We start from the raw sequence: 18,487 nt of genomic DNA, 5'->3' as shown, positions 1-18,487 counted from the left end.
GTCCTTAGAGCCTGCGCTGATCAACTAGCACCGGTGTTCACGGAGATCTTCAACCTCTCCCTGGCCCAAGCTGTGGTTCCCACGTGCTTCAAACAGTCCATTATTGTCCCTGTTCCAAAGAAACAACAGCCCGCTTGCCACAATGACTACCGTCCAGTAGCACTGACTTCAATTGTGATGAAGTGTTTTGAAAGACTGATGAGAGATCACATCACTTCTTCACTTCCTGCCACCATCGACTCACTTCAGTTTGCTTACCGGACTAATCGTTCCACAGACGATGCCATATCTCACCTGCTCCACACATCCCTGAGACACCTGGACACTGGCAGAGGGAATTATGTTAGGATGCTGTTCGTGGACTACAGTTCAGCATTCAACACAATAATTCCCTCTAAGCTTTTCACCAAGTTGACGGATCTAGGACTCATCACTGTGTCAGTGGATCCTCAACTTCCTCACAGACAGACCCCAATCAGTGAGGGTGGGAAAACAAGTCTCCCCCTCCATCTCACTCAGCACTGGAGTGCCTCAGGGCTGTGTTTTAAGCCCCCTGCTGTACTCACTGTACACTTATGACTGTGTAGCCACATCCGACACCACCTCCATTGTCAAGTTTGCTGACGACACTGCTGTTGTGGGCCTGATCTCCGACAACATCGAGACGGCCTACCTGGAGGAGATTAGGAACCTGGAGACCTGGTGCCAGGAGAATAACCTCCTCCTAAACATCAGCAAGACTAAGGAGCTGATCGTGGACTTCACTACAAAGCAGGCGAGGAATTACAAACCCCTCATCATCAGTGGCACGCCAGTGGAGAGTGTGGACAGTTTCCGATACCTGGGTGTCCACATCACTCAGGACCTGTCATGGTCCTGTCACATCAACACCCTGGTTAAGAAAGCCCGTCAGCGTCTCTTCTTCCTCAGAAGACTTAGAGACTTCCATCTGCCACTGAAGGCGCTCAAGAACTTCTACTCCTGCACCATCGAGAGCGTCCTGACGGCAAACATCTGCACCTGGTTTGGGAACAGCACCAAGCAGGACAGACGAGATCTGCAAAGGGTGTTGCGCTCGGCAGAACGCATCATTCAATCAGAGCTCCCTGACCTGCTGTCCATCTACACCAAGCGGTACAAGTCCAAAGCTAGGAAGATTATGATGGACCTCTCCCATCCCAACAATGGACTCTTCTCACTGTTGAGGTCTGGGAAGCGCTTCCGCTCCCTTAAGGCCAAAACAGAGAGAATGAGGAGGAGCTTCTTCCCCCAGGCTATTCGGGGCCTGAACCAGGTGTAGGACTGGACTCTCCCACACACGTCACTATAAGACTGGACTCTCACACACGTCACCACACGCACCACCACACATTTCCTATAATCCTATAATTCCTATAATTTATAATCCTTATCTTTATAATCTCTTCTGCTATTTGCACATTCTTTACTGTAAATTCCTAAGTTAATTTGTAAATTTTTGTAGTAAATTGTAAATATTGTAGAACTTTTCTTCTGTCATTTAATGGTCGGGCATTGTACAGCTACAAGCATTTCACCCCCATGTCATACTGTGTATGGTTGTGTGTGTGTGACAAATAAAATTTGAATTTGAATTTAAAGAACTTATAGGTTTTTTTTTATAAAGTTTTCTGATAAATAACTGTCAGTTTGTTCATTTCAGCGCTGACCTCAGTGCTCTTTAATGTGTTGGAGTAAAGCACACCTGTTTCTAATGTGTCTGCACTGACCTATCCAGAGATGTGTGAACTTGTGTGTTTTTGTGTTTTCAGGCACTCTGGAGGACGGTACCTGTCCATGTCGTCATCTCGTAGCCGAATATTTGACGACATCTAGAAGAGAAGTCTGAATCACTGTCCACACGTCCACCTGCAGCATGACCTCCTTCTCTCAGCACTCGGCATGCACACTGAATAAAAGCCGCTCAGGTGAACTTCTCTCACCTGCAAACATCTACATAAACAATTTGCATCCGTTTCTGTATGCAGCTGCAGGTCCATGAAAGCACTTTTGAAGGAATATTAAATTTACTCAGCATGTGACAGACTGCAGGCCTGAGCTTCTCAACAGATCAAACCCTCAATTTACTGCATGTCATGAAGGCAGGAGAGGCAGTCAGAGCACATGAATGTGAATCACTTTATCCGCAGGTTTCATGGAGGCCCTGCTAATATATTTAATTTCTAGTGTTTATTCTTTAATGTTGTAGATTTATTTAACTGTCTGTCATGATGGGAGCTGTTAGGATTCGCTGATTCAGTCACTGATAAACCTGAAATCCCTCAGTCATGTTGGAGGTCAGGGCTTCATGTTTATGGGATTAATGTGCAGTCTAATTGAGTCTGTATTTCTCTGTAATTTAAAGCTAATTGGGAGGTGGTGGTATCTGAAACCATGTGATCACTGTAAACTCTGTGATTAATTACTTGATCGACCTACAACAACTTCACTGTGTTCAAACAGGAATGAATCCAGTTTCACTTAATAAATATATATATATATATATATATATATATATATATATATATATATATATATATATATATATATATATATATATATATATATATATATATATATATATATATACACATACAGCACTGTGCAAAAGTCTTGAGCCCTCATTTGCCCCATTTCTTTACATTTTGCATGAAAACTGGAAATAGGTGCAGCGATTCATTGATATGTGCAAATATTTATAAAAAAAGAAAAAAAAGAATATGAGGCAAAAACAGAGTTTTTACAGTTCGAACGAGCTTGAAAGTGAATGTTTGGTCCGACCTTCATCCTTCAGCCCCATCTGAACTCTGTGAGCATCTACAGGAACATTTCTCCAGGCTCCTTGAAGGACATTCAAAGCTCTTCTTTGGATGTTTCTCCCTTTTGTGGATAATGATGATGATGATGATGCCACTCTTTTTATGTCGTTCTGTGCTTTGAGAAGATCAGACCATGACTGACGGTGTTATTGTGTTATATCTCTCTGCTATATCTATCACTGCTGAACTGTTTCTTAAGGACGCGACTTTAACATACTGTTCAGAAAACATTCAAATATTACAAGAAATTTTGACTTTGAAGCAAATTATAAACAAATTAAGGACAGCTCAAGACTTTTGCACATTACTGTGTCCTGTTGAAGGAAATATTGACAGGTGTTTGCTTCATACATGGATTACGGAAGTAAGAAAAAGAGAAGTGACCTTTTAAAAAGCAGTTTTTAGGGTTAGAGATGTAACCGCTGGCTGGTCATTATTACAAAGTTGTCATGTTTTAGAGCTTCAGATGGTCTTTCTTACCTTCCAGGCAGCCAACGTTAGTTTCTTTCATCCTAAGTAGGCAGTTCAAGTTTAAACCTGCTGACTTATTCATGTAAAGTGAGCAGTATTTCATCTGTGTGCTGTTAGATTTATATTTGTTTTTGTTTACATTAAAATAAACTGGAAATATAAAGAACTGAGAGCAGATCCCTGAGGAACCCCAGAAGTCATTGTGGGCTTGTATTGATTCCTAAACCAAGCTGCTTATGAATGTATTTATTATAAACTAAAGATTGAGATTGACTTTGAAAGATTGACTGAGGCTGCCTGGAATGTAGGAAAAACAATAAGAAACCATGACAGTGATCTTTGGGGGATTTCTTTAGTCACATTTTTATGAAGCAGTAGTTTATAACATTAATATGAAGTGAGCTGAAACTCTAAAAACACAGAACTGGCCCTTTAAATAGCATTGGCATTAAGTGTTGTGGCGTTGATGAAGATCCTGCTGGCAGAAACGATCTTCAGTCAGAAAGGTGGATGGTCAGGATGAACCTGGACACTTCTCTGTACATATGTATCATATCTTTTGTATGATATGGGATAATAACTGATAGAGACAGATGTGACTTTGTATATATATTTCTTGCAGCCTGTTAACACTGTACCTTCTCTCAGTGACCTCCTGCCTTTACAAATGGCTCTTCTGTGTTTCTGTCTCATCATTCTGGTGATGAATATTTATCGTCCACCATGATCGCAGCACATTGTTCTGGTAGTGATTTATTCCCGGGACAAAATAAAAATGTCCTTTGCTGCCGTGTTGTTACACAATAAAAATGATTGAGGTGTCAGACCTGGTCTAACCCTGGTTATTGTCTCAGATACGACGCATGGCTTCAGTTGGTTTCCTTCATTTGTTTCTTGCTATTTTTCAAACACATCTGCTGCTTAAAACTTTATGAAATAGCTGCACTCACTGTTAAAAGGAAACCCGGAAGAGCAGACACAACAAATAGAAGTGATAATAAAAGCTCCATCCCCACAACTTTACTGGCCTTATGGATCAGTTTATCAAGTCTGTTGGCATCTGCGACCCTCAGCCTGCTCCCCCAGCATGCAACAGCATAGAGGATCGCACTGGCCACAACAGACTCATAGAAAATCCTGAGCATTTTCTGGCAAATGTTGAAGGACCTCAGTCGCCTCAAAAAATAGAGAAAAAACTGGCCCTTCCTGTAAAGTGCTGTGGTGTTTTTAGCCCAGTTGATTTATTTCCACAATTCCATTCAAAACATTAAATTTTCATAGATTATAGATTCAGGGCCCACAACTTAAACGATTTCAAGTACTTAGTTGTTTATTTGTACATAAGTTGGGCTTCCAGCTCATAAAACCCATGAAAACAGGATTTCAAACAATTAGAATACTATGAAGACATCACCATTTACTTCTCATTTTTGCAGGAAAAAAAAGAAATAAATTAGGATCACATCAAATTAATCAAAATGCGATATTTTCAAAATGATATGTCAATCTTCAATACTTGGTTGGGAATCCCTTCGCCTTAATCACTGCCTCGATGTGCCGTGGCATTGAAGCAATCAGCCTGTGGCATTGCCTGGTAGTTATGGAAGCCCAGATTTCCTTGATGCTTGCTGTCAGCTCTTCTTTGTTTTGGGGTCTGGTGGACCTCTTTTTCCTCTTGATTATACCGCATAGATTCTCAATGGGGCTTAGGTCCGGTGAGTTGGCTGGCCAGTCAAGCACTGTGATGGCATGGCAATCAAACCAGGTTTTGGTGCTTCTGGCGGTATGGGCAGGGCCTAGGTCCTGCTGGAAGATGAAATCTGCATCTCCATACAAATCCTCAGCAGAAGGAATCAGGAAATCCTCTAAAACATTCTGGTAGACTGCTGCGGTGACCTTGGATTTAAGAAAGCAGAGTTTACCAACACCTGCATTCCACCCCAAAACACGACAGACTGTGGATATTTCACACTGAACCTCAAGCAGCTTGGGTTCTGTTTCTCACCTGTCTTTCTCCAAACACTTGGACCTTGATTCCTGAATGAAAGGCACACTTTACTTTCATCTGAAAAGAGGACCTTGGACTACTGGCCAACAGTCCAGTCCATCTTCTCCTTGGCCCAGTTGAGTCCTTTGCGACGTTGGCTCAGGCTCAGAAGTGGTTTTGAAGCTTTGACTCCTGCCTCATTCCACTCTTTCTGGATCTCTACCAGATTCTTGAATCTTCTGTCTGATAATCCGCTGAAGGCCACGGTCATCTCTTCTGCTGGTGCATCTGCTCCTGCCACATTTTGCCCTTCCATTAGACTTTCCATTGATATGCTTGGACGCAGCACTCTGTGAACAGCCAGCCTCCTTAGCTATGAACGTTTGTGGCTTACCCATCCTATGGAGGGTATCAATGATGCTCTTCTGGTCAGTCAAGTCTACAGTATTCCCCATATTGCACCTAACTGAAACAATTGGATCAAAGTGAAGCAATTTAATGACACCTGGAAAAACCTGTGCAGGTTCTTTGTGTAGTAGATGAATTATGTGTGACACTCAGTTTAAATCATTCATGCCCTGCAAAATTTGGGCTGATGTCTTCATAGTATTCTATTTTTTCGAAATCCTGTTTTCATGGGTTTTATGAGCTGGAAGCCCAAATTATGTACAAATAAACAACTAAGTGCATGAAATCATTTAAGTTGTGGGCCCTGAATCTATAATCTATGAAAATTTAATGTTTTGAAAGGAATTATGGAAATAAATCAACTTTTCCATGATATTCAAATTTTTTGGAAAGGGTCTGTATATTATGTGATACTGTCATTAGCTATTCAATATATATATTTCCTGTTTATTGTGCACACTGTCACTTAAGCGCTCATTGCAGACTCAGTAACCAGGAGCTTGTGGTTTCTGTAGTCTTGCAGTTTTTTCCACTCTTTTGAGCTGTAGCCGATTGAAGGAGGCAGGTGGTGTATTTGTTTGTGGTGGCACAAACGAATTCTTGGTATCAGAGTGATCTTTGTGAACTGCTTACAAACTGTAAACACACATAAATACATAAAACACACAGGTCCGTGTCACTAATATAAGAATTGCAGACAATATCCATGTGTTTATATTTTACAGAAAAGAATTATACTGTAAGTATTATGTATAGAGAACTGAACTGATGTTATATATAATGTTATAGTTAAATATTATATGTAGGTTGTAAAATAATGTACTCAGTCTCTGTGATTGATATAAAACATGTAAAAGTTCTGGCTCTTCTCCAGCGAGCATCATGCAACATCGGGACTCCACCAGCTGCTAGGTTCCTGTACCGTATCAGCCTGCACCTAATCTGTGCCTAATCTAGGAACTAGTCTGGGAACTGATCAGATAATCTGAATATTTAACCTGTGGTCTGTGTAGCCAGAGAATATCTATAGAAGAATTTGTGCCAGTCATTGTTCAAAAATGAGTAAAGTAGACAGCACACTCTGCTACCACACTTTTGTTTGGTAAGGGTTCTGAAAATCTAAGAGATCCTCTGTTTTCAAACTGTGAACAGGGCCAGTTTAAGCAGAGAACATTGTTCTCATTGAGTTGTTTTCACATCAAACCGCACGCATGCAGGAAGTAAAGAAAGGGAAGTGGTTTGAGAGCTCCGTAAACAGTCTGCATCAGTTGGTTGGTACAGGATTTACACCTGTCAAAGCACAAATACCCAGTGTAAAGTTTAATTGTGATTCAGTTTTTTCTTGCTGTTAAACGTGAGACTGACACAGTCTCACGTTTAACGTAAGCTGCTGAGTCACAGTTTCAAATCCTTTGAACAGCACTGAAAACAAAATGTTTCATCTCGAAAGCTTCATCCAGATATAATGATCAGTTTTAATTACTACTAACCTCTTTTCAAACTCAGAGCTCTTACCAACACTTTTTACTGTTTGCATTCAGGCCATTGCAGGACGTTTGACAGCTGCTGCTTATTTCACTGTATGTGAAGCAGGACTGGAGCTCACCGCACATTAACTTTCATGAGATAGTTCCTCCCTCCTACAACCTCACATGCTCCCACTCCGTTATTATGCCTTTTCAACAAAACCAATAAATGTGGGACAATGCTGTCAGAGCAATTTCAGTCCCAGGACATCTAAAGTAAATATTTTTGTAGTAAAGTGAAGGCTGACTTGGTGTATGCAGGAGAGTTTGCCATATAATAATAATAATAATAATAATAATAATAATAATAATAATAATAATAAATGAAGCAGATACAATAGGGCCTTCGCACTCTCAGTTCTCGGTCCCTAATAACTTTATCTAAAAGAAATATATGAATACAACAAGAAACTGTTTATTTAAATTTAATAACCATAGCACAAAACAAAATCTGTACAAGATTAACAGAAGTAAACATCATAAACAGTTAATGCAAAATCATTGTTCATCCTCTTGAATTAAAAAGTGTTGTTTAACTTGAACAATTTGTCGCTATAAAGAGGCCAAATTACAAAAGGTGTGCTACTGTGCTATTGTGTAAGTATTTGTAGACCTGACTTTTAAGAACCTACAAAGAGAAACAACTGATGATCCAGTGAAGACACTATGAGCAGACTTACTGAATGGAGCAGAGATTTTATTGAGGATTGACAGAAAAGTGCATCAAGCAGGAGATGATTTTATGTGGAACAACAGAATAGAGAGAATTTGAACAAATCTAACATGAAAGGATCCAAATGTTTCCACTCAGCCTGAGTCATCAGAAATATTTCAAGCAGTCATTCAGAGCATGAACACACATGAAGAATCCAATCAGATGAAAGAAGATCAGATTTCAGGACTGGACTCTTCACAAACACTGAAGTTGGATTTCTAGTCCCCATCTCTCTCATCATGCAATGATCTTTCTACTGTTACTGTACATCAATTAATCGTGTATTATTAGTTGAACACAATTTTAAAATATTGCATGCAGTGACTTTTACATAAAGCTAGGCTATGCTTATTTTTAAGAATATTAAAATGCATTAATAACATAAGAAAAAACAATCTGCTGAATTAAAAGGCTTGAGCATTATGTGATACGGTTAACTGTCATTAGCTATTGGAAGATTAAAATATGAATAAAAATTAAAGGTGGAGTTTTTTTCAAACAACAACATCCATACATCACTCACATGGTGTCATATTAGACAAGTGCTGCTGAGCCTGCACCTGCTTAACTTGCCTGTATTATTAGACAAGACATGCTCCCCTCTCCATCATCATCATAACCTTCCTGACTAATATGAAATATTATAGAATATATAATAATATTATTAATGATATAATTAATTATATAATAATATTAAAGAAGTTATCAAACACTTTTTCAAACTCTACATCACACATGTTAGTAAATGTGGTTAACTAGAGGAAATTCATCTGTTGGGATGAAAAATCACTGAATCTCGTTTATTCCACACATGGTGCAGACAGTAATTGATGTCAGAGAAGTGAACACAGACCAAGGATTTACAAGCACAGATCAGCATTTTATCCACAAAGTGCATGTGCAAACAACCAGAAAACAGCTGCGGACCTCTCAGCTTACCCAGCTCCTGGATATCGACAAACCCATAAAACAGAGACTACAGTTTCCTATGAGCATGAAACAAGTGCTTTCAGCATCAATAGCTGGTTGCTGACACAAGATGGGAGTAATGTAAAGGATGGATGCAAAGGACTGAGGAACTTAATAACGGTGCAGTCTGGGATGAAAGGAGAGAAATTTATATTTGTTTATTTATTAAGTTGACAAATCTTGTATGACCTAAAAAAAAAACCAGTGTGGTTTGTTGTGCAAATTTCCATATTTATCAAACAAAAATTAATCAAAAAAGCGAATGATTTGATGTTTAAAGTATCTCCACAGCTCAAAATCAAAAATTAAAAGTTTTTTTTAACTTTAGTGAATCTTTGTTTTTTCACTTTTTTTTGATCATACTATAACTGTACTGCAGAGCTACTTTGGTTCCTTCATCCACTCTGCTTCTCATCTCCTCTAGTTTCTGGACCTTCTCCATGTTTCCTTCCTCATCTATCTTCTCAATCAGGAAGTCCAGGTGGACAATAGTGGACGCTGAATCAGCTTTCAGAGCGATCTGCTCCAGTCTGACAAGATGTTGGTAGGACTGATCCAGGAACTGTGACTTCTCTGCTGTCAGTTGGTTCATTTCACGTTCAAGATTTTGCAACAAGCTCAGTGTGTTCTGACTTTCTGCCTTGTGCTTTTCGTACTTCTGTTTCACATCTTCTATAGCCCTCTGAATTTTTCTTGTCTTTGTCACATAGATCCAGTTGTCTTTCACATGATCTAATGCAAGACACTTTCCAGTGCAAACAGTGCAGCAGCCATCTTTCATGACCTCACAGTGTTTAGCATACCAGGCCATTGTGCATCCAGGATAGTGACAGTTCTCCTCACAGACTTTACAGCAGACAGCTCCTCTATAAAAAACTAAATACATTCCACCATTTATATGTTTTTTATCTTTGTAGACTTCATCAAGTTCAACAGTGAAATTCTGATGTTTTTTCATCCCTTCTTTATGTTTCTTCAGAGCTTCTTGAATCTGTCTGATTTCTGTCTGCTTTAGTTCAGTGAGTTTGATTCTCTCTTGCAGGTTTTGGATGCAGGCTGTCAGTCTGATCCGTTCATTCAGAACATCCACAGTTTTGCCAAGTTTTTGAGGTGAAGTTTTTTCCAGAAAATCTGTGAAATCTCTCATTCCTTTCTCTGATATTTGACCAGCAATTTTCATGTATTCTCCTTCCTCTGTTCGGTCTTCATGCTGGCAGTTATTAAACAGGAAGTAAACAGGCTGGTTCTTCTCATTTTTCGCACAGTTTATTTTTGCTGCTTCAAGAGCTTGAAAAGCATTTTTAGGACGTCTTCCATCTGAGTGTGTGATCAGAGCTACAATGCTTTTCTCCATGTCTTTTCCAAACAGAGACATCACTGAATCAAAGATGTATGACAGTCGGTCACTCAGTCGATTCTCACTCGCCTTCATCACCAGACCCACTGCATGAACTTCATGAACTCCATCCTCTGATCGGAACAAGTCAAATAATCTTTGAATGACAATCTCATCACATCCAATCCCTCTGGTGTCTCCGTATCCAGGAGTATCGATGATGGTCAGAGAGTAGGGCAGAGTTTTATCTTCAAAACCAAAGATCTCGTACACGATCACATCTGAAGTCTGACTTTCTGTCTGACTTGTATTTACGTTTTCTACGATCTGAAACCAGACTTCATCCTCCCACTTCACTCCCATGGTGTAATTGACCAGAGCATTGATCAAAGTAGATTTTCCTGTTCCTGATTCACCCACAAGTAAGATGGTTTTATTTGTTTTTATCACATTTTTTTCACCAACAGTCATTCTTGTCAAAGTTCCAAATGTCTCTTTCTTTGGTCTCAGCTGGTAGACAGCAGGAAATCCTGAAGAGATCAGATCAACATTTTCATCCTCTGATAATCTGTTACTGATCCTGCATAGAAGAAAAAAATAGACTCATTACTTGCTTAAAGTGATTATTTACATGTCAGGAGTCCAAAAAAATCTTCTTGTGATTGCTTTGGCCATGAGCAGACTGCCACAGTCATCCACAGGTAGCACAAGAAGTGCTAACTGGTCTCCAAACACTTCCCAACTAATAATAGCTGAGTGCTACAAAAAAACAGAAATGGAGAATGTTGCCTTCACAGTAAAAGTTGTTGCTTTTGAAATGAAAGACCTAGCTTTTACTTTGAAGGTGAACCTTTTCTATTTCTGGTTTGAATGACACTTTTGTAAGTTGTCTTGCTGCTCAGTTGGTGAGTGATTATAGAAAAGCCAGGATCTCCCAGACAACCTGTGGCTGACCACAGTAATCTGCTAGTAACCAAACCAATCACAAGCAGGATTCTGGGTAAGCAGACTCTTTGCGACAGATTTCATTTAGGGAAATCATTCTCCAAGTCTGTGTGACTGAAGTTAGCTTAAAAAATAAACAGTGGCACAGGTCCAGAGATGGAGCAGCTTCAACCTTACGTAGGCTCTTGAGACGCTCGGCTACAGTACATTTGCATAGTCATTATGCAAATGTACTGTTTATAAGATTGGGGAAACCTGCAGTCAGCTGAGACTGAAGAAGTCACTTGGATGACTGACGAAACGTTTCTCCCACAAAACTCTACGTCCAAATGAACAGAATCAACTTTTGGAGAGAGCAGGTAAACAAATTCCACACAAAGACGTAAACACAATGCGTGGACCCGACCCATCAGAATCTGTGAGATGTCGGCTTTCTCACCTGACAGAATGTACGCAGACATGCCGTCGGGGCTGAAAGCTGACATCTCACAGATTCTGATGCTGCAGGTCTCATCACTCTCCAACCAAAATTGACTGAACCAGCAGCAAAAGATATTTGATAAATATCGTCATTAATTTCTTCTTATCTTTGCTGTTTTGCTTCTATGATAAAATCACACTTCCTGCACAGCTCTTTCTCTCTCTCTCTGTCAGTGTACTAAAACAGTTTCCCATCTCAAATCTCTGTTTTCTGCATTATTCCCTCGCTTATTACGCATCAGCTTTTTTTTCAAAAATGAAAAATGAAATTCTCATTTCTGCTGTTCAATACCGAAGAAATTTAGACTTTTTAATTGCAAAACTCTTAGCTGTGTCTAAAAAACCATTTGTAACATTACTCTGCTTCACTTCAGCAGCATCAGTTACTGTTGACATGTTGATTCATGGTTTTCTTTCATTTTTGTTCTACTGCAGAATATTTTTAAGGTTATCTGCTATAAAAAACCAGATCAGGAAAATCTCCTTCATGTTTTTCTGTGTTTTATTGTTACTTTGACACAAAGGTATCTGCTGTGATGTTTACACCTCTGATGAAGTCTCACAAGTATCAGGTTTCTTTTTATAGATATGAAAAATATGAATATGTACTGATAAGTGATCAGAATTATAATATTTCTGACTGTCTGAGGCAAAATGTCCCCAATTCAAATTGAGTCGGATCGAAATCGGGGATCGAATCGAATCAGGACCTTAAATGATGTTAGAAATCAGAGACGATACCCAGCCCTAATTTGTAGTTACTCAGCTGCATACATTCCTGCTCTTTAGGCTGCAGGTCTAGTCTTTCACTCTTCTTTCCTATAGTGTCAAATTCAGCTCATTTTGACCAGAGTCATTTTCACTCTAGTCTACTTATTTTCTTGCCCACCGTCTCACAGCCAATCAACTGTAGGTGTTTGTGCTTTAAATCTCAGTGTTCAGGGCTCACAACAGAGAGTTTCTGCTAAGTGTCCAGCTACTTCAGTTCTACCAACACCATCTAGACTCTGGGATCCTGCCCTACGTCCCTTCAGTTGTTGGACTCCAGTCTGTCAATTAGCAGTTTATTACTTCAACTCTGTACTTAAATAAATCTCTCAGATCATTTCTCCTTATTGAAGTGCTTTTAGTTGAATGTACATACCTTAATGCTGCTCTGGTTCTTTCATCCACTCTGCTTCTCATCTCCTCCAGATTCTGGACCTTCTCTGTGTCTCCTCTCTCCTTCATTTTCTCAATCAGGAACTCCACGTGTACATAAGCTGACACTGAATTAACGTTCTGCTGCAGTGTGACAACAAGTTGGTAGGACTCATCCAGCCACTCTGACTTCTCTCTGGTTAGAACTTTCATGACCTCATTTAGACGTTTTAAAAGTTTCCCTTTGTTCTTAAACTTCATTTTTATTTCCTCTTTGGTTCCCTGAACTCTCTTTCTACTGGTCACATACCTCCACTTGTCTTTCACATGATGTGATGTAGGACACCTACGAGTACATGAAGTGCAGTGGCCCTCTTCCATAACCTCACAGGTTTCAGGGTTGCAAGCAATTGTGCATCCAGGATAGTGACAGTTCTCCTCACAGACCATACAGCAGACAGCTCCTTCATAAAACCCACCACGTATAAGTCGTTTCTCTTTGTAGACCTCATCAATTTCAACAGTGAACTTCTTATTCTCCTGGTTTTTATTCATCAGAGCTTGTTGAAACTGTTGGATTTCTGACTGTTTCAGTTCAGTCAGTTCAATTCGTTCGTGCAGGTTTTGGATGCAGGCTGTTAGTCTGATTCGTTCATTCAACATAAATGTCTCCAGTTGTTGAGGTGAAGTTTTCTCCAGGAACTCTCTTAATCGACGTAATTCTGTATTTGTTACTTTCCATGCGTGCAATAGAAAAAACTCATTTTCATTTTTTCTCAGGAGGTTCTGTTGGTTATTAAACAGGAAGTGAACAGGGACATTTTCCTTATTTCTGACACATTTAATATTTGCATCATCAAAAGCTTTAAGTGTAGTTGTAGGTGTTCCAATCCCCGAGTGTGTGATGAGAACAACAGTGTTTCTCTCCACATCTTTTCCGAATAAAGACAGCACTGAGTTGAAGATGTACGTGAGTCGGTCAGCAAGACGATTCTCCCCCGCCTTCACCACCAGACCCACTGCATGAACTTCATGAACCCCATCCTCTGATCGGAACAAGTCCAATAATGTTTGCCTGACAATTTCATCATGTTTAATCCCTTTATTTTTTCCATATCCAGGAGTATTAATGATGGTCAGAGAGTAGGGCAGAGTTTTATCTTCAAAACCAAAGATCTCGTACACGATCACATCTGATGTCTGACTTTGTGTCTGACTGCTCTTCTCTATGATCTCAAACCAGACTTTATCCTCCCACTTTACTCCCATGGTGTAGTTAAATAGAGCGTTGATCAGAGTAGATTTTCCTGCTCCTGTTTCACCCACAAGTAAGATGGTTTTATTTGTCTTGTTTGGATTTTTTATACCTACAGTGACTGTTGTGAATGTTCCAAAGTTCTTTTTCTGCGGTTTCAGCTTGTAGATAGCAGGAGGTCCTGAACTGATCCACACACTGTTCGATGAGTTTTTCTTCATCCTGCAGAATAATCAAACAATTTATTCAGTATGAAATTATATGTCTGTATCATTTGTGTTTGTACATAATTTTTCATTTTCATTAAATTTATTTAATTTATACAAACTTATATGCTTATTAAAACTAATCGTTCTGCGTAGATCTCACTGCATGTTTGGAGTAAAGAAGTGATATAATAGATGATAAAACACAGTTTCCATCAATACATTTTCTACCTCTTGTCTGAAGCTGCGTCATGGGAACAGCAGCCTAACCAGAGAAGGCCAGACAACCTTGTCCCCATCCGCCTCCTTCGGCTTATCTGGAGAACACAGGTGTTCCCAGGCCAGCCGAGAAATGTCATCTCTCCAGCATGTCCTGGGCGTCCCCCAGAGTTTATCCTCTACTTCTGGTGGAACTTGCCCGTAACACTTCACCCAGGAGGAACCCATATCAGATACCCATATCACCTCAACTGGCTCCTTAGAACGGACTCAGGTCATACTCTGAGTCCCTCCTGAATGACTGAGAACCTCACGCCATCTCTAAGGGAGAACCCAGGCACTAGTATCCTTGATCTAAATGTTTTAGCCACTTCCCAGTGCTTGTGCCCATAGTTGATCCAAATATCGCTCAACCTGCAAATTGACAACTTCGGAGCCTCCCTTCATTGCACCTGTCAACCTCCTGCTCTGCTATTTCCTCATTCAAGAACGAGACCCTTAACTTCAGTAAAATTACTCAAACTCCTCCACTTGAGCACTTTGCCCAATTCTGGCTGAGACCTGTGGCCTCAGACTTAAAGGTGCTGATTCTCATTGCATGTGCTTCACCTGCAAACTGCTCCATTACAAGGTGAAGATAATAAATAAACAAAGTCAACAGAAGCACAGAATTTGCAACAAAAAACTCAACTAAAGCTTATCAGACACAAGAAGGCAAATCATTGCAAACAAACAGATTTTAACGTTAAAAAAAGTGAAACAATAAAAAAACAAAACCTCTGAGATTAAAAATACAGCACTGGGGTCTGCACAGAGCTCAGCTGGTATGTTAATGTTAATAGCACTTTAAATGATTTGGAAAAATTTTACAGCAGCAAATATGCAGAGATGCAGAGATGAGGTTTACGATTTGGTGAGCACTCACAAAGGCTGGAAACACTTTACCTGGTTTTTCACGTGCACTATTATTTGCAAACTTGTTTTTGAGTCATGGTACCCTTTGCAATGAAATATTTTTAAAAACTGAAATGCATCTCAAACATGCCTCTTCATATGTCAGTTAAAAAACAAAAAACAAACCCAAAAGTCACCTGGCAAAGTCAGCTCTGAGTTTCACCCACTCTGAGCCGTGACAGGAAGGATTTGGTTTCTCACTCTTAGCTGGGTTAACCTGTGCATACTAAAGCTTCTGTGTGCATTAAAACAACACCGTTGCTTTGTAACATGATGACTGAATTCTGGTGCTGACCGCAAAGTCTGACATCTGTCTAGAACAATGTCTGCAGCCATGTGAAGGTCAGAAAGGTCTGCTGTGGGCAAACTACTGTATTAGAATACCCTTATCAGTATGAGGGGGTGAACATAATCGCTTTCCAAAGTACAAAAACCTCCCACTGAGAGGACAGCTTCAGAATAACACAATCTTAATGTGTATGCAGTCTGTAAAGATAACACTGTTTTCCTTGGTACAGAGTGTCTACTACCCACCAGGAAGGCTGCAGATGGATTCTTTCATTATTCTTTTGTAAACTGAACCTTTACTTGCGTGACAATCACAAACACTGAGCACCTCCCTGCATGGTCTCCAACATCAGCTTCAGAGTGTTTCTTGACTTGTAAACTATGATCCAGCTCAGCTCTTCAGGTCATCTGGAAAAGTTTGCCTGCTGATGTTGCTTACAGTGTAGGCTTTTCGACTGTGTAAAATAAGTGTGTCATATGATAATCCTTCGTCCAGGATGTTATCATTTTTCCTGAACACTCACTATATTTTGTGGACACAAATCTTTGCCCAAGTACAGGTGGATTCTGTTCATGTTTTTGAGCTGCATAAACACAGCTCAAAAACAGTCTGTCGCTAATGAGCAGCTGAGCCGATGTTGAATGATTCACATTAGCAACCTATGCACTGTTTTTCTTGGTCTTCATGCATAAATTATACGAGAGTTTGCATGTTTTTGTTGGCTGAATACATTTCCAAACAGCAGATGATGATCTGCTGAAGGTGGACAAACCCTCCACCTTCAGGTGTGCCACACATTTGAATTTTGCTTAATATCTGTCTTTTAACAGAGTTACTGGTCCAGGAAACTCAAAGCTGTGGTGGCAGCTGAGATGTGCATGTGGTCAGGTGCTGATTGCTTTTTTAATCTATTTTTTTTTTGTCTGTATTGTCATTGTTTTACTACCTCAGAGGATGTCATGTTCCACTGATACCTAAAGGTGGCAGTAATTCATCTACAAGCTGTTTGACCACAATTAAAGATGAACAACAGCAGGCGAGTAACTACCAGAGATCAGCTAATGAAGTGTTGTGGTCACTCACTCTGTTGCCATGGTGATTATGTGGCTGAAGGAGTCTTCACACAGCGATGCTTAAACAGGCGTTGGTCTCTAGGGAAAGAAATCGAGTGTTTATTTGATATTGACGAGGACACTTAAATACAGAACCTGTGTTTGTTCCCCTCTGTGACGCTCTCACATCATCTGAGTGCAGAATCACTCAGTGTCAGAATTACAGAGAGATACTGAGAGACTGAGAGTTTGTTCTTTCTGCATTCATCGAGGTTTCTACAGTTTATTGTACAAAAATGAACTGTGCTCACTCATGAATACATCTGTAGATCTATAAATAGAAATATAAATCACATTTATATTTTGCTTTCCTGCTTTAAGTTTTCTGTAATCAAAGGTATTTTAGTTTTTGATGATAACTTTTCTCCTGCTTTCCACACTGTTAGATTTATTTATTGAATAATTTGATTCAGTTTTTGTGAAATCATTTAGTCTGAGTTTGAATCTTAGCTTCTTACCTGTTGTCTTGGTTTCAGGAAGCTTTCTGATGCTGAGGAGGCAGAGAGATCAGAGGGGCGTGAGTGTTCAGAGCTTTTATACTGACAGGAAGAGACAGATACTGTGTGATCACATGATCTCACAGCAAGTCACGGCAGGAGTTGCTGTACCTACTTTTCAAAATGAAGACTTTCACAGGTCTTTGAAAAAGTACCCGTAGGTGGAAGTGGGGTATGTTTAGAAACGTTACCTCAACCTTTTCAATTATTTACTATAATCCCAGTGATGTGAACATTAAGGTCAATGCCTGCAAAGATCAAACACTTAAATAGCTGAGTCTTGTCCTTGTATGTTCATATTGCTTCACAAGCTCTAAAGAAATAAGGAAATGTGGACTGTTAGGATGCCTGGGTCGTTGACCCAGGGTTTTTGAGTTTATTATATTATTTATCATTTCCAGTCTTTGGTTTCTTTGTTAGAGTTCTGTCTTATGGTTTATGTCTCTGTGTAATCCTTAGTTGCTGTCTCCCCTGTCGGCTATATCTCCGTGTCTGTGTCTGCCCTGGTCCCACGTCTCTGTTCCCTCTGTAGTGCCTGCCTGTGAGTCTGTGTCTGTAAGTTCAGTCTGGGTTATGTTTCCTGTTTACATTTACATGAGTCTGTGTCTCATGTAAATGCGTCTGGCTTTGCTTCCTTTGTCTCGTTAGGCCTGATTTGCCCCAGCTGTGTTTCCCTCCTGTTACCCATTCCCTGATTGCTCCCTCTGTGTATTTAAGCCCTGTGTTTCTCTGTGTCCGTGTTGTGATCTACCCTTGTTTATGCTGTGTGTTCTGTCTGCCTGCTTATGTAAGTTTATTTGGATTTTTGTTACGTTTTTGCCGTCCAGCAATAAAAGCTGAGTTTGAAGTACACGTTTGCCTGCCGTGAGTCTGCACTTTGGGTCCACTACTCCTGCCTGCACACAGCGACACATGACATGGATTTTCTCTAGTGATGGGCAGATGAAGCCCCATGAAGCACTGAAGCTTTTCATCCAATTGGTTCACCCCAACGCGAAGCTTCATGAAGCTTCATTTGCTCTAGCAGGACACCTACTGGACGTAAAAATAATAGCTGGCATGAATTTGAAGAGTGTGGCATTTTGCACACAGCCTGTAAATGTCAACAACAAAAGGAGTGTGTAAAACATGTATATTGTAG

At 40.0% G+C, this 18,487-nt stretch overlaps 2 protein-coding genes across 3 annotated transcripts in view; one reads left to right on the top strand and one right to left on the bottom strand.

The window, feature by feature from the left end:
* lmbrd2b (LMBR1 domain containing 2b) overlaps nt 1-4,134 on the top strand; it is a 29,181-nt gene extending 25,047 nt beyond the window's left edge. For both annotated transcript variants that reach the window (XM_080303664.1, XM_026174657.2), the window contains one exon: nt 1,791-4,134. In XM_080303664.1, the coding sequence (XP_080159790.1) occupies nt 1,791-1,854 (64 nt within the window). In that variant the 3' untranslated portion in view covers nt 1,855-4,134. The remainder of the gene's footprint in view (nt 1-1,790) is intronic.
* A 3,494-nt stretch (nt 4,135-7,628) lies between these two features.
* On the bottom strand, nt 7,629-17,345 carry LOC113026173 (uncharacterized). The gene is made up of 4 exons (XM_026174650.2): nt 17,308-17,345; nt 16,821-16,888; nt 12,819-14,291; nt 7,629-10,829 (listed from the first exon to the last, which is right to left on the bottom strand). Exons 2-4 carry the CDS (start codon nt 16,829-16,831, stop codon nt 9,257-9,259), a joined length of 3,057 nt encoding a protein of 1,018 aa, XP_026030435.2. The 5' UTR covers nt 16,832-16,888; nt 17,308-17,345; the 3' UTR covers nt 7,629-9,256.
* Between the last annotated feature and the right edge of the window lie 1,142 nt (nt 17,346-18,487).

This window comes from Astatotilapia calliptera, chromosome 7, assembly GCF_964374335.1.
Source record: "Astatotilapia calliptera chromosome 7, fAstCal68.1, whole genome shotgun sequence".
NCBI lineage: Eukaryota > Metazoa > Chordata > Actinopteri > Cichliformes > Cichlidae > Astatotilapia > Astatotilapia calliptera.
Note: the sequence above shows the minus strand (reverse complement) of the source record. Positions and strands in the feature narration are given on the sequence as shown.

What these genes read in the sequence shown, in the direction of transcription:
- LOC113026173 (XM_026174650.2), bottom strand. An exon ending in AGAACCAGAGCAGCATTAAG is followed by an intron (nt 10,830 to 12,818) that starts GTATGTACATTC and finishes TCTTCTATGCAG; the next exon opens with GATCAGTAACAGATTATCAG.